The sequence below is a fragment of the Perognathus longimembris genome, chromosome 5 (assembly GCF_023159225.1).
Source record: "Perognathus longimembris pacificus isolate PPM17 chromosome 5, ASM2315922v1, whole genome shotgun sequence".
Lineage (NCBI taxonomy): Eukaryota > Metazoa > Chordata > Mammalia > Rodentia > Heteromyidae > Perognathus > Perognathus longimembris.
The window spans coordinates 54179792-54196768 of record NC_063165.1 but is presented as its reverse complement, the minus strand read 5'-3'; the positions used below and the strand labels follow the sequence as shown (position 1 = coordinate 54196768).

General features: G+C 40.5%; 1 protein-coding gene across 1 annotated transcript in view; it reads right to left on the bottom strand.

Annotated features, from left to right (window-relative positions):
* Positions 1-16977, bottom strand: part of Atp13a4 (ATPase 13A4) — a 160232-nt gene that overhangs the window by 65019 nt on the left and 78236 nt on the right. The window contains exons 5-9 of the mRNA XM_048345836.1: positions 12742-12812; positions 12571-12651; positions 5816-5885; positions 4344-4478; positions 1855-1924 (exon numbers count right to left, since the gene is read on the bottom strand). Coding sequence (XP_048201793.1) covers positions 1855-1924; positions 4344-4478; positions 5816-5885; positions 12571-12651; positions 12742-12812 — 427 coding nt within the window. The remainder of the gene's footprint in view (positions 1-1854; positions 1925-4343; positions 4479-5815; positions 5886-12570; positions 12652-12741; positions 12813-16977) is intronic.

Here is a 16977-nt window from a genome sequence, read left to right as displayed (position 1 = left end):
ATTAGTGTTTAGATTCAACATAAACCCACTCACAGTACCATCACATTTTTTTAAGAAATTGAAAGGTTTTCAGGGTTCCAATGGCTAACACCTCAAATCCTAGCTACTTGTGAGGCTGAGGTCTGAGGATCATCATTCCAAACCAGCCTTGATAGGAAAGTTTGTGAGATTCATATCTCCAATTAACCATAAAAAAGCCAAAATTGGAGCTTAAGCGCTAGCCTTGTGAGAAAAAAGCTAAGAGACAGTGCCCATGACCTGAGTCCAAACCCTAATACCACACACACACCACCACCACCACCACCACCACCACCACAAGAAATTGAGAAGCTGATTCTAAAAATTATATGGAAAGGAATAGAGTCTACCATATCAAAAATAAATGGAAAAGAAGAAAACTGAAGGCCTACTACTAGACATACTGAATAAAATGGCACCATGTAACAATGGTAGAAGACAAGGAAGAAAAATGGAACAGGACAAAGAGTCTAGAAATAGTTCCACCAGGATAGGGACAACTGCACTTGACAAAGCACAAAAGTGAGTCACTGGAGGACAATCATCTTTTTCACAAATGGAATGAGAACACTGAAACATCTGTTTGCAAAACACAAACTTCCATCTACAAAGTCCATGTTCAATCTGCAAAAGAAGTCCAATCCATTTCATCAATATAATAAAAATCAAATTACAATGAAGATTCAATCTATAAAACTCTAGAAAACAATATGGGGAAATCTTCATAGCTGTACCTTAGGCAAAAGTATCATAGATAAGAAATCAAAAGTATGGTTGACAATAGATGGACCTGATAAACTCAACTTTAAGAAAAGCTAAAATATCTGCCCTCTAAAAGATGTTGCAAATTATAAGTCACAGACTAAGAGAAAATACTTACAAATCATATGTCTGACAAAGATCGCAAATTTGATGAGAAAACAACATAACAAACAGAATATTTGAATACATATTTCGAAAGAATACAAGAGGCAAACATTTGAAAAGATGCTCCAAGTGATTAGTCATAATTCTACATAGGAAAGTGGGTAAAATTAAAAAGACAATCATACCAAGGGTTGGCAAGGATATGCTCAAATGGGACTCTCCTACACTGCTGATGTTAATGTAAATAACATTTTGGAAAAGATTTTGGGAGCTTCTTTATATGTTCAACACCTATCTAGCAGATGGCACAGCCATGCCTTAGCTGGGTACTTTCTGATGAGAAATGAAAATTTGGGTCTAAAAAAAAAATACCCATGCCTAAATATTCACATCATCATTATTTGTAATTATAGAAAGCTAAAAGCAATCCAAATATTCATCAACAGGTGAATGGATGAACAAAATGATATATTCATCTCATTAAGTACTCTGCAATAAAAATGAATGTGCTATTTATACACCCCCAAATTAACCCAAAATATAGTCTTAAAGAAAAAATTGCACCACATATATCTACTAAATTTGAAATTGAAAGATAATAGGAAAAAAAACACAAATGCCTGCCCAAGTGTAGAGGTGACTAAGGGGGAGTAAATACAATTGGAAACAATTTAGGAGGTAATGAATTTTCTATTTTCTTCATAGTGGTTATGTTTGGGGAGGGTACATATGGATATCAAGAACATATGAAATTATACACTGTAAATCTAACCAGTTAATCATATGTTAATTCAACCCCAAGAAAGTAAGTTTCCTTGTTAAGGTAAAAGGATTTCACATGTGTCCCTAAGCAAATGTATAAGAAAGTTACATATGAACATGACAGTGGAAGGTACCTTCAGAAGCACAAGTTGAAGTCATTTCTGACTCCACATGGATAACTTATGGATCTCAAAGAATGGAACTTACCTTTTCTTCCACATACAGGGACTGTAATTCTATTGTGTGATTCAACTAGACGATGGAGTTTTACAGATTGCTAAAAAAAAAAAAGAAAAGAAAAAAGAAAAAAAAGAAAAAGGAAAAACAGAGAAAGATTTGTCTGTTTGAGTTTATGTTCCAGGTATTACTTGGCAAGATGCTGGCTCTTTGTGAAGAAGGAACCCTGACTCATTGCCAGTGTAACTAGCCAGACATGAAGGGCTGAGTAATCTGATATGCAACTAAAAAGAACCTTTGCTCAGTAATAACTGTGTATTCTTTAGCAGAAAAGAATTTCTCAGCATTCTCTTTCTACTCAAAAGAACTTTTGAGAATCTCAAATCTGTGGACTGTTCTTTTCAGTAAATAATATCAAGAACATGTATCATTCAATATGTGTGTATGTTGAAATAGTCTAAATAACTGTTATTTCAGTTTGAGGGCTGTCCTGTATCGGAGTTACTAGTCCATAGTTGCACAAGAAGTTTAGTCGCCCCTGCTATTTCCTTGTACTAGTTGTAATATATGAAATATAGGAGCAGTGAGAGGGAATCATTAAGAAGAGACTAAAGAGAAGCATAATAAAATTATATCTAATTTTTCAATAACTAAAAATTCTTAAGCAGGAGACGTCCTAACTAGTTCTGGAGGAGTTAACATTCCCAGTCACTTAGGGTGGTTTTTACAAAAATCCTGGCTTCATCATGTATGATATCCCTAAATCTCCTGGCTTCCAATTATTCGTAAATCTGCTAAGTAAATCCTAAGAATGAAGAACAGAATAAGGTAAGGTTAACGGGCTTTCTGGTACGAACTTATTCTTTCATTAATGTGCACTTCCTAATGTCAAGAAGAATATAAACTGACCATACTTTGTAAAAAGCCATACTTAAAAAAATTCCTACCCTTAAAAAAGTGAACTTATGACTAAATAATTCCAGTTACAGATATATCACATTCCTATGTCAATATAGATATAGATATACTATAATTACTCATTATGTAAATGTTTGTTACATATTTTTATAATTTATCCATGTAACATATCTAGATGTATATTATGAAAAGTAAATATGCAGAGATTTTCACAGCTTTGATTTACTAACAAAAATAGTAGAAACAACTTTTAAAACACTATTAATATTAGACTTATGAACTATGGCAAAAATATATTTGTCAGGCATGAAAAAATATTCAAGCTATATGAGGTAAAAAAATGCAAGAACTAAAGAGAATACTTAATATATACATCATACACTTCTGTTCTAGGAAACAAATTAACAAATTTGTATTTAATACTATGCAAAATATACAGAACATCTGGTCCTAGTAGATTTTTTTGTAAAAGGTAACCTGGGCACTGGGAAATTTTGAATGGGAGGAATTCTTAATGTTTATTTACATTATTTGGGTGTGGTGGAAATTTTATTTTTACCATGCCCATATATTGCCACTTCTATTAAGGAAAAATTCTAGCTAATTAATTGTTTTAATTTTAGAACTGTGAGTTTTAAGATTGTAAAGGTGATCTTAACAAGAGTTGTTAAATGGAGTTGTGAGAGGGAAGTAGATCATCAGCATGCATGGCAGTAGAAAGGAAGAATGAAGTGAAATGGTAAGTTGAGGCAAGTGACCAGAAATACTCAAGACGTTTTTCCAAGGGAAGAAGAAAGATACAGTAGGAGCTGAAGGTGAAAGTATGAGGGGAATACTTTGAGCTGGAGAAGATTGAGAATGTTTTAGCATTGATGAGAAGGCTCTTGGGGAGAGGGAGAGGAAAGGAGTCACTCGTGGACTGTATTGGAACCCAAAGAAGACAGGAAAGAAAGCATGGTTTCTCAGGCACAGGTAGAGGTGATTATGATGAGAGAAGAGAAAATGCAGGTCTAGAGGAGGAATCAGTTCACAATGGGAAAGAGAGGAGTTAAGCAAATTCCTGCTAGGTTTCTATCATCTCTGGGAAATGAGTAGTGAGATTATCTGCTGAATTAGAGGAAAAGTGGATGATGGAAAGATGGGCACCTCAGGAAACTAAAGGAGCCAATGCTTTGAGAATTCTAAATCTTGAAGAACGGGAGAATTTCTTGATCAGAGATGTATGGAACGCTTGCACTCATGGATTTATAGTGAGAACAGCTATCTGTCTGTACAATTTTTCCAGCCTCACCTGATACCCTGATGAAGGCAATAAAGAAACTCAAGAGTTAGAACTAGAGTTGGACAAATGCATACCACCCCAACATAAAGAGGAGAAGATCTCATAATGACCATATTCCTTCATCAGAAAGACTAGGATTTAGGGTATGACGAAAAGAACAAATATGTTGATCATTGATAATTGTGCCACATAGTTACAAACATGGTTTTGTTTAGCATAGACTGGACAATGACAATTCCATGCTGCATCTTTCTGAGGAAATACCAGTGAAATCACTATTACTCTTTTTCTGAGATGCAGGAGTCATGGGGAAACTCACCTCTCTCAGGTCATACACAGTCAGAGCAATGGAAATGATGGACATGATTATGATGGCAAAAGCATATTCTTTGTAGTCTTCACTGAACCACAAACAGACACTGAAGAGTTGAAATATATAAAATGGATTTAAAACCTGTGGGCAGACAACACACAGGAAGATAAAGGTGATATTTAGGCTTCACACATAGCTGTTTTTAGCTTGTTTTTATAACCAGTCATGGCATTGGTTATTCCACACGATACTGCTAGCTTTCTTCTCATTCCATTCTATCAGGAATTTCCATGTACAGACACTGAGCTAAGGAACTTGACTTGAATTAGCTCATTTCATCCTCCTAATTACCCCATAGACCAAAAGTGAACATTTAACTACATTGTAAAATATGAGGAAACTAAGCCTTGTATCTTGAAAAATGTGCCCAAGGTCACACAGCTGTGACTGTCACCCAAGTCAAGACTTAAAACACTTTAAGGTGCTCTGACCCAGAGAATTTAGTTTAAATCTCTGCTACAACTTACCAAGTATTGCCAAAATGGCAGTCATCATTGGTTATGTAGATATAACACCTCCTATATACATTTCCTGGCCTTTAGAAAGGTAAAGTATTGGTTCTGGTTTACAAAGTCACTTTCTAGTCTATAGTTCCTCTCTGTGACCAAAGAGCTGCTGTAGTCAAAGACTTTAAGAAATTCTACATTTCTCCATGAGTAAAGAGGTGAGCAGAATGAAAGTGATTCACTTCAGTTTAGATAGAACTAGAGAGAACAGATGTTAGCTCCAATCGCTGTAATACTGCTTTGGTTAAAAACAACTATGTCCTCCACTTGTTCACCATCAGTCTCACCAATGGGAATGGAAATTCTGGCCTTTGATTAAAGAGGAGAGGAGAGGACGGGAGGGGAGGGGAGGGGAAGGGAGAGGGGAGGGGAGGGGAGGGGAGGAGAGGAGACGAGAGGAGAGGAGAGGAGAGTTGCGGAGAGGAGAGGAGAGGAAACATGCCTGAGCCTGAGCTGGGAGCTAGTGGCTCATACTTGTAATCCTAGCTATTCAGGAGGCTGAGATCTAAGGATCAGGTTTCAAAGCCAGCCCGGGCAGGAGAGTCAGTGAGATGCCTGTCTTCAATTAACCAACAGAAATCCAGAAGTGGGGCTGCGACTCAAAGTGGTAGAGTGCTAACCTTGAGCAAAACAGCTCAGGGACAATGCCCAGACCCTGAGTTCAAGCCCAAAGAAAGAAAGAAGAAAAGAAGGGAGGAAGGGAGGGGGGGAGGGAGGGAAGGAAGGAAGGAAGGAAGGAAGGAAGGAAGGAAGGAAGGAAGGAAGGAAGGAAGGAAGGAAAAAATGCCTGGAATTCTTTTTAAAATATCTCCCAATTATACTTATTAGCCAGTAGCACTTCTGATAGTTTGACTGGGACCAAAATGTCTTTGTTTTCTATCTACCACCAATAGAAGATACTGGAACAATTACCTCCTTGATGAGCAGTTTCCAGATAGGTGTGATTTCAACATCAATAGTATTAGGCCCACATATGAGCCTCCTGCAAGGAGAGATAATAAATCACTCAGTCACTCATAGTGACAAGAAATTCATTTCCTACCCATTCCAGACAAGGGTCTACTCCAAGATCCTTTTCTCTTCTTGGATCCACTGATGCCTCCCTTGAGATAAAACATTCTAATCCTTTCCAAAATTCAAGTTAGGAAAGCTGGACATTAGTGCTTCATGACTATAATCAGGAGGCTACTACATGATCTAAGATCATGGTTTGAAGCCAGCCAGGGTAGGAAATTATTGGAGACTTGTGGGGGTCTGGCTATACCTAAGAGGCAAGCCCCTTCTGCCCTGGGGCTACTTGGCTGTTAGCCACTCCTACCTTCTCCCAGGGTCTGGAACCTCCCCTGGAAGAGGGAGCTAAGCCAGCCCTGCCCTCCATCTGTAAACATGTGTGCCACCATGGTGCCAGCCAAGCCCAGGGGAGGCGGTTCTGTGGGCCATGATCTCTGCCCATAGAGGAAGTTCTGTGACATCACTATGATGGACAGCTCGTCAGCCAATCGCCAGTACCTAGTTAGGCAATCCAAGCCCTCCCCTTCCTACCGTCATCACTATAATAAATGCAATTGCCCTCCCCCTGAATAAACGGAAGTCCATCAGATGGCTCCCCGAAATCTTCCTGTCCAGTGTCTGCTCTTAAATGTAAGGGGGGCTTTGGGATGGGTGGTTTCACCAGCTTGATCCCCATCTCGGCTTAGCCCCAATCAGGACACGCTCTGGCCTCCTGCCGGCTGGAGAAGCACGTAGGGCTGAGTGTCCCCCAAATCAGTGTAGCCCAACATAATTGGTGCCCAGTGTGGGGCACACGAACGCACGGCCAAACCTGGGGCTTAAAAGTTCCACTGGCTAAGCTGAGCAATCCTGTATGGGGGAAGGGCATCCTCATTCACAAGGGGCAATCTCACAATCAGTGCAGCGACCTGCCAATGTACTAAAGCTCATGCTCCAAAATACCGGATCGGACTTTTCGGACACTTTAAAACATACTGCTGGCCTTTTTAGCCTGGCCATGTGGGAGGGAGACAGCCCTCCCACAGCTCAGGAGAAGAGGAGCGCAAAGCCTCATTCCGATTGGCCCTTAGACCTGCCTTGGCCTCATCCCCCGGACCCCGGCGGCGGCAGAGAGTGGCAGGCGCCGTCGCGCGGGCCCCCATGTCTGAGCCTGGTGGGGAGGCGCTCAGGTGACTCCCGGGCCAACTGTGGCACGGCCTGGGCCAACTGTGGCACCGCCCGGCAGCGGCGGCGACACAGGTCCCACGGAGGGCTTGGCGCAGAGGCACACAAGGTGGCAGCGGCACCCAGGATGGGTGCTGCCGTCTGGGCCAGGACCCCCCCCCCCCCCAGGTTTTCAGGTCCTCATTTGCTAACAGTGTTTGCGGGGTGGGCGCCAGCGGCGGCATGTGGAGAGCGCCGTCCTGAGCCGCTGGGGTGGAGCAGCTTGCCCTCGCACCGCTCCCTCCCCCTTTCTGCTTCTGAGGCCCGTGCATGGCTGGCCTCCTCCCGCCCTCACCCCAGGTGATGGGCGTGCCAAATTCCCCAAGGCTGGGCAACGGCTTAAAGATATCTTGCTGTGTTAAGCTATGCCGCGTGTCTGTGTTCTGTTCATGTCCTGTCTCCAAACTGGTTTTTCAAAATGTGACTTCTTCATTTCCTTGCCAGATAAACTGTAAAAGTTTTTTTTCCTAAGAAAGGTTTCTTTTTTGCCTTTTAACTGATCACGTGATTCGAAAATTATGGGCAAAATAATATTATTTTGCCACTGGAATTCCAGAAAACTTATATGGCAATCAAAAAACAATTTTAAGAGTGCTCAAAGCTTATGCACATTGTCTGTATGTCTGTATGTCTATGTCTATCTGTTGGTAAAACTTATAAAAACAAAACAAAAACAGGTTTTAAACCCAAACTGATCATGTTTGGGTACAAGTAAATGTGTCTAAGATGTAAAACCAGTGTGTTAAAAGTCAAATGTACATCTGATCCTGACAATTATTTGGTATAAATTAAGATTTTATTTTTCCATTTTTCTCTCCTGTGCTCTCATAAACTCTTAAAATCGAGGAATCAGAATCGTTTTATACAAATGTGACTATTAACCTAAATTTTCCTGACCCAAAATTAACATTTTGCTTCACAGAATACAGAATACAGGTTAAAAAATGTGAGCTAGCCATGTGGATTTTGTGATTAAGAAAAATCCTGGGCTGGGGATATGGCCTAGTGGCAAGAGAGCTTGCCTCGTATACACGAGGCCCTGGGTTCGATTCTCCAGCACCACATATACAGAAAACGGCCAGAACTAGCGCTGTGGCTCAAGTGGCAGAGTGCTAGCCTTGAGCAAAAGGAAGCCAGGGACAGTGCTCAGGCCCTGAGTCCAAGGCCCAGGACTGGCAAAAAAAAAAAAAAAGAAAAAAAGAAAAATCCTTTTACCTTGCTTAAACCAGAAGGGCACCAGCCTCCAAAAGCCAGAGAATACTCAGAACAACCAACCAGGAAATGCTGGGGGATTCCAAATGTCTTTAAACAGTCTGTGTAGAATCTTGCAGGAGGTGTGACAGCCTGTCCAGGGGATTCTCTGAGATCCTACTACAGCCTTACCCAGATGCAACCCATCTCTCCTGCTGGCCTGCTAATTTGGGATGGAAGACACAGCCACTTCAGATCCACTGAAGTTGAGACCTTTACATTGTCCTGACCTTTTGCCCTCCTAATTATCCTTCATTTGTACTCTCTTCCGCCTGCTGGTAAGATCAAATGGTATGATTTAAATTGATGGCACATAGATCTCATTCAGTCTGCTGTTCTCTAAGTGTTATGATAGAATTCTGACAAGAAGTTGGTCAATTCTCAACAAGTCACAGATGGGGCTCTGTTCCTATTGTTCTCCTTGTTGCTTTAATTGGATAGAAAAAGGGCTTTTATGGCTAGAACTCCTCAGATTGCAGTTCGAAGCCAGCCCGGGGAAGAAAATCTCTCTAAAACTCCATCTCCCAATTAAAGAGCAAAGAGCCAGACTGGAAGCTTGGCTCAAGAGAACCAGAGGAATGCTGAAAGCAGCACTGTGGCTCAAGTGGTAGAGCACTAGCCTCGAGCAGAAGTACTCAGGGACAGTGCTCAGGCCCTGAGTTCAAACCCCGTGAATGCTGATGGGAGCATGCCATCCCAGCAACAAGCACCTGAACTCCTGGGACACAGCCAGTCCAGGAAACAGGGATATGGAGAGGAGTAAGAGGAAAATGATGTCACATCCTAAATGGAGTCGCTTTGTCTCGCCCTTTCAAAACTAATCAGAGCCGGGAGATCAGGAGGAATAGTTGTACCTACCAATGCCCACACCTGTCCATTTTCCTTTTCCTTTGACTGGCTACTCCACACCGGACCACTATCCCTAAACACTTCCTTCAGCTATCCCTCCTTCCTTGTAATTGGCCACAATTGGGTTTATGTTCTAAATGGAACTTTTCTGGCTTATGCTCAGAGTATGTTCTCCTATGCCATTCATGTTAACTAGCCCTATGAACTTGTCAGTCTTTTACCTGACCTTTGCAAAAGTCTCTTTTAACAGAATAACATCCCTCACTGAGGTCACCACCTGGGAACTTGCAGCTCATGGCCATCATCCTTCTGCACTGCTGTGCCCAACACAGATCTGGACCCTGGAGGCCCCAGCCCTAGGAATTTCCTGATGTGCCCAAGCTACAGGAGCTGGCCAGAGGAGACCATAACACCCTCTGGCCCTAATAACCATTCTCCTAGTAATGATGATGACTTTTACCAACCAAACTGGACAGTGCCAGACAAATCAGCGGCCCCTGAAAACTTCGCCCCCTTTCAGCAGGAAGTAGTTCCCAGAGAAATGACCTTCACCCATACTCCCAGCCTGGTGCCCTCCTGTGTCACTTTTAAAAAACAAAAAGGGGGGAAACAGCCCCCATGACCAACTAAGGACAGCTATGCTTACATCAAATATCTTAAATTTATATTAAAAATTTTTAAATATTCCCAAAACAGTGCAGGAAGGAGCATTGTATGTGCCTTTCCAGATTGGGAAATTAAGCCCAGAGCACTCACTCTGGAGAAATGTCTTCTTCTTGTTCTCTCTAGGAAAACAGAGACCATGGTGGATTTTTCCTGTTCTTCCATGGAAGTGTGCAAAGCCTGCCTCTGTACATCAGCGATGGACCAGCACTGGCCCTGCTTGCTTCCTGGACTCTGGCATCCTCGGTGCAATGTTTTGCTGTGGCAATATTGCCCACAGCCTTGCAAAATATTGGAATGGAGTATTATTACCTTGTTGTTTCCCTTTTGTCTCTCCCCTGCAGCTAAACTTAGGGGTTCTAGTGGAGGGAATGGGAGTTGAGGTTTTTGACACCTTGCCTCAATGCTTATGATAAAATTTTTACTAACCACATGTGTTAAGTTACCAGCACCTTGGCTGCTGTGAACCAACAGAGTTGCCAAAGCTTCAACCTGCTTTTACCTCACTGCCAGAAGAGGGGAATGATGCCTGCATTATCCTGAGTGGCGCAGAAACAGGCTAAGAACTCCAATTTCTCTGGACTGAGCCAAATGGGTGGCCCCTTCACTTACCCCTTTTTTATGAAAGAGGCCCCACATATATCTTATGCCAACATTTGCCTCATGTCTACATGAGCCTTATGTTTACAGCGCCCCCTGCTATTTTAAAAAACAAAAGCGGGAGATGTTGGGGTCTGGCTATAACTAAGAGGCAGGCCCCTTCTCCCACCCTGGGGCTACTTGGCTGTTATCCACTCCTACCTTCTCCTGGGGTCTGGAACCTCCCCCGGAAGAGGGAGCTAGGCTAGCCCCACCCTCCGTATGTAAGCACATGTGCCACCATGGCGCCAGCCAAGCCCAGGGAGGCGGTTCTGTGGGCCATGATCTCTGCCCATAGAGGAAGTTCTGTGACATCACTATGATGGACAGCTCATCAGCCAATCGCTAGTATCTAGTTAGGCAATCCAAGCCCCTCCCCTTCCCGCCATCATCACTGTAATAAATGCAATTGCCCTCCCCTTGAATAAACAGAAGTCCATCAGACGGCTCCCGGAAATCTCTGTGTCCAGAGTCTGCTTTAACTTAAGGGGAGCTTTGGGACGGGTGGTTTCGCTGGCTCAATCCCCATCTTGGCTTAGCCCCAATTGGGACACGGTTTGGCCTCCTGCTGGCTGGAGAAGCTCGTAGGTCTGAGTGTCCCCCAAATCAGTGTAGCCCAACAGAGACTCTTCTCTCCAATTAACTACCAAAAGTCTGGAAATGGAGGTGTGGCTCAAGTGATAGAGTGCTAACTTTGAGCAGAAAGCTAAGACACAGTGCTGAGGCCCTGAGTTCATCCCCAGTACTGCTCTCCTCCCCAAAAAATTATCACTAAGAAGTGGGAGGGTTCCAGGGTTCAAAAACAACAAAGATGCACATATTACTTCCATTAACCTAAAATCTCTCCAAGGTGTAAATATTTTTCTAAATAGTAACCTGGGTGTCTAATATTATCAATTGTCTTGTTCAAGTAGATTCAGGATTCCTGTGTTCTCAACTATATTTTTCCCCATGTCTGGATCCATGGAGGTAAACCAGGATGATCACTAAGATTTTAATAAAACAAGATCACCTAGACTTTTAGGAACAAGACAATACTGTACCTATATTCTTACCCCTGTTTAGACGTCCTCTGAGAACATAAAATATTTTAATGTAAGTGGAAAGGTCCTAGACTCTCAAAAATAGCCCCCCATGCAGCATTATATTCCATCTAATTGAAGACTCAGTGATGAGTTTCTTTATGCAGAAGAACATGTTAGATGCAATTTTGCTATGGAGAGCACTAAGCACACTGGTTTTGCCTTCCACATAGGTATTGAGTTCAAATAGCTTTGCTGAGCATATTAAAAGCAGCACTCCTCAACCTTTAATATAAACATAGATATCTGGGTGATGAAATTCTGAGTCAATAAAATCAAGGTGTGCTCTGAAATTCTGCATTTCTAATAAGCTCATAGTATCTAATGCTGACAGGCTCCCTGGATCTCTCCAATGGTACTAGAAATGGAGTTCACGGAAGTACAATCATAGAAACAGGACCAGCAAGGCCTTCTCCACCTTTGCACAACTGAGTAATGAAAGCCCAAATAGAAGAAGGCATTTCCTCAAAACTACACAGACTCTTGACATTCTAGCATCCTCCCTAGTCCTTGTTAGTCTGCTAGTAATTGATTTTGAACTGTGGAGCTACAGATCTTCCAAGGCATTGTTTTGATGCTCTATAATTGCTACTTAACCACATTGCCATGATATTATATGTATTTCCTGATTACGATCAAAACAGACTCAACTCTATTATCATAACCTTGAGAGGCATCATGTAGAGTAGAAAGTGTATTAAACCTACAATCAGACGTGTGGGACTCAGTTCTTCCTCTATCTCTTCCCATCTGTGTGACACTATGAAGGCCATTAAACCCCTCTGAACCTCAGATTCCACTTTATATGCTTGAAGATCACATGATCTACCTCACCCAAAAGGTTGCACTGAAGATATGTGAGATCACATTATAGAGACATAAATATTTGTCAGTTCAGAAAACTACTGCTCTCTATTTAACTAGTAACTGTCCTTTTGAGCTAATACAGATAACAATAAGCATGATTACCTAATCTCTTGTTCTTCTGTTGTCAGACCTGATCCAAATTTTAGATGTATCTTTGTAGAACTGAGCCAGTCTTCCAAAGAGCTAAAATAATGATGAGAAGGATATATTTCAGTGTTAATATTTTTGAGTTAATATTTTTCTTCCTTGGATAGAATTGGTAAAACAACTTACCCAATTTTTTGGAACTCTCCTTCTAAATTATTCCAAACATATCTTATTTTCTGGACTTTTATGCATCTCACCTGCAAAAAAAAAAAGTTACTAAGAAAATGGTTAGCTTAAAAATTAGCCAATCTGCAGCATCTCAATGGCTTCCAAAGCATCTGTGGAAAAAGCAAAGACAGAACTCTAGGTGCTTATCTAAGGGTTGATATTTTCCTAACTTATTGTTCTTTCTTGCTACATAAATGAAATTATTTTCCAAAATCATCATCCAGTTTGCCCGGATCATGGGCATGCTACGCAGATAAATAGGGAAGCTAGTAAAACTCAATGTCTCTGTATTCTACCCCTTTGTAGCCTTATATGGAAATCAAATACATTCCAGAGAAGATAACTATAATACATAGTTCAATACATATATCAGAGAAATAAAAATATAAGGCAAAACCCATTGTATTAAAATGGTGTAGAGCAAGTGACAGAAGGCATCATGCAGAAGATGGTATCTGACTAGCAGTACTGAAGAACTGAAAGAATTTTGCTCAGATGAAAAGGAACAAGGACATTTCAGAGCCTGGACATAAGTTAGTTGAGGGGGAGAAGGCAAGAGAGTAGACTTATTTGACCACAAGTTAAACTGGAAAGATAAACTAGGACTTAATTCTGAGCAGTCTTGATTTCTTTGTGTTGTTTTATTTTTGTTTTGGTTTTTGTGTGTGTGTGTGTGTGTGTGTGTGTGTGTGTGTGTGTGTGTGTGTGTTTTTGTCGTGGGGCCTGGGCACTGTCCCTGAGCTCTTTAGCTCAAGGCCAGCACTCTATCACTTGAACCATAGCACCACTTCAATTCTGAGCAGTCTTAAATGCCAAAATAAGTCACCTAGGTCCTTATCTCACAAGCAACAGAGCCATGGCAAGACCCATAGAAGACACACAGAGAAAGGGCAAACCAGCAGCTAATACTAAGAGAGAAAGAAGAAATTATTGCAAGAAAATGTACTCTAGGAAATGAGTCTCAGAGATCACTGCTGGCAGTGGAAAGGCAAGGAAATATGAATGCCTAAGACAATTTTGCCGTCTTACTCCTGATTTCTTTAAGTGACTTTAGATGAGAATCTGAGCTTCTATGAACTGGTGACCTTACTAATCACAAAGAGAATAAGTTGGACCTTTTGCTAGGAAGCAATGGATATAACCTCAGATCACTCACTCAGTACATCTGTAGAGCCTTAAAACATATTGATGCCTGGGTTTCATTGCCACGAGATTGTAATTTTTCTGACAAGCAGTTTGGATACATTTTTTTAACTTCCCAAGGCAATTCTAATGTGCAGCCAAAATCTGTTGTACATTGACTTGTGTCTTTAAGAACTTCAACTAAATGTCCCTGTATCTCAGTTTCCCCAGGAATAAACTGAAGCAACTGGCCAAAGTATGTCTAAATTCCATTTTAGCTCCTTTCTATGTATTCTGCACTTACAAATATTATAATCAGTAATACCAGTAGATACATTATAAAACTGGAAAAAAAATCTAAGTTGGATCATAGTAAGTGCTCACCATGATTTTGAGCCAATAAATGAGTGAGTTTTTTAAGAACATCAGTTAGATCTTACTCAATAAATACATTGGACAGATACACATATTTAATACTTCCCAGATAAGAGAGTTAAACACTGTAATTTTTTAAACTTTTACAAAATACATTTGTTTCAATGAGATTGGTTGCAAGATAAATTATTAAAAATATAACCCATTTTCAATTGATTTTTCAGTGTGCAACTGGAATTATTTATTACTGGTAATAATGCTTCTTTCACATAGAAGGAAGAAACAATATTTGGCAGTAATCAACCCTAGGGCTTGCTAGCAATCATGGGCCCATAGAGGAAACTCTAACTTCTTACCTTACCACTTAATTTAAGTTTCAGTATTCCTTGAGATTTTGCAAGTAGAGCTATCAATCACAGCTTCTATTTAATGAGCATTTTAAAGCTTATCACACATTATTATTAGTCTTTCCCATCATCCTTTACAGAGTAGATATCATTTTCATCTTCACTTTGCACCTGGAGTTCATTCTGATTATGTCACCCACAAGGCTGGCATCTTAACTTTGGATCTATCTGGTCCCAGAGCTTAGAATCACAAAGGGTATATAAGACCCAAGCTAGACTCAGAGGAAGATCTGAAAAACCCTTTGACATCAAAATGTAAGATGTATAAAGTGAGAGTTATCTACTTTCTTAATTTCATAAACTAAAAACTGCGTATTGAAAACTAAATTCTTCAACTGTGTGGTTCCCTGATCAATTTGATTTTTATTTTTGTTTTTGTTGCCAGTCCTGGACTTGGACTCAGGGCTCCTGGACTGCCCCTGGCTTCTTTTTGCTCAAGGCTAGCACTCTGCCACTTGAGCCACAGCACCACTTCTGGCTTTTTCTACATATGTGGCGCTGGGGAATTGAACCCAGGGCTTCATGTATACGAGGCAAGCACTCTACCACTAGGCCATATTCCCAGCCCTCCCTGCTCAATTTGAGAATCTAATGGAGAGGCTGTGAAATGACAGGCGGAAAGAATTATAAGCATAAGGAACCACAAAAATCTGTAGATGAAAAAATTAAAAGGTTACTAGTTAAGTTTTACTTCCAGCAAGAAGTGGATAGATTAGAGGTGTGACTCAGGTGGTAGAGTGTCAACCAATGAGTAAAAGCAAGCATTTGATAGTGAGTTCGAGTCCCTATCTTGGACAAAAAAAGAAAAAAAATGGAATGTCCCACTGTCTTATGACCATTTCCAAGGCCATTTTTCACAGTGAGAAGGACAACTCCAGTTTACACCTTCTTGGTATCTTTCTGATTTCCCCAGCAGTAAGGCCTCTTTACTAGAAGTCTATCCACTTTGTCATTGTCCTCAGAGCCTTTGGAACAGTTAAAAGATATTCAACATTATATTTATAATGAGTGGTTGGAATTTGTTTGCTCAGACCACTAAACAGTAACTAGGCAATCTAACATCGGCTGTCAATGAATTTCATCTTTCTACTCAAGAATCAGAAAGAGTTAGTTTTCCCAGCCTTCTCTCTTTGAAGAACAAGGATACACTCATATATACTTTTAATAGTTACAAAGCAAGGATATTAAGTGGTATATTTTTTTTAAGTTTCACCAAATAAATTTATTTCAGTGAGATTGCTTGCAAGATTCATTATTATTTTAAAGTATATCCATTTGATATTCAGCTTGAAATTGGAGTACTGAATATATGCTGGAACATGTAAAAGCCTCTGCCTATCAGGAGCAGCCCTAGGAGTCCATTTCACATGCAACCCTCCACAGTGGTCCTTAAGCATCCTCTTGGCCTTCACTAAAAACTCAATACAGTTCTTTAGTGCATCATTTCATAGTTACTTTCATGAAAGGGCCTAAATAGTTAACATGTTGGGATTCTTACAGCCATTAGTGTCAAAATGACTGAGCCCATAACATCTGCTGTGACATTAATGAAGTTTCAAATATAGCTCGTGGAAGCTCACAAATCACCTTAATATCCATCTTCACATTTTGGGTCTTCATTTTATAAATAGGAAACTCAACACTGAGGGAGACATTAACTAGATCAATTCCTTATGTCCTAAGTAGATAAATGGAGACGTCCAACCTGGAGATCATAATTTTTCATTGCAAGAACTCTGTTCTTCCTCACATTCTGCTTGTCTATTTGTTAATTTCTTCATTTTTCTTCCTCCTTATTTGTTTGGTACAATTAAAGATGCTAGAACTTCAGGGAAATGCTACTATGAGGCCATGTCCAGGCTGATTTGGGAAGCTTATTGCTCCAGGTGAATAGCTACATCTAAGAATTTAGGCTATCTGCTCCTTGCAGATCCATTTTGTTTTTGTTTGTTCTGGGCAGCTGAGACAACTGCGTGATAATAATTGATGGAAGAGGCACCACTGAGCAATTGACTTTTATTATTTTAATAACTTGACCTTTCATTTCTTAAAGCTAATTTAAACCATGTCTATACATTCACAAATGTAAGAGAAAGGGTTCTAGCTTCTGTCTTTTTAATATAAATCTTGGCCAGTCATAATCCAAGAAGTACTAATTTAATGTAGCAAAAGGGAATAACCTGAATACATTTCAATAACTGAGTTCAATCTACATAAGCAAGTACCCTGGGATATTCCTGTATGGTTACAAGTAATGTAAGATTAACCCTATTGTACATGTCATCATGTA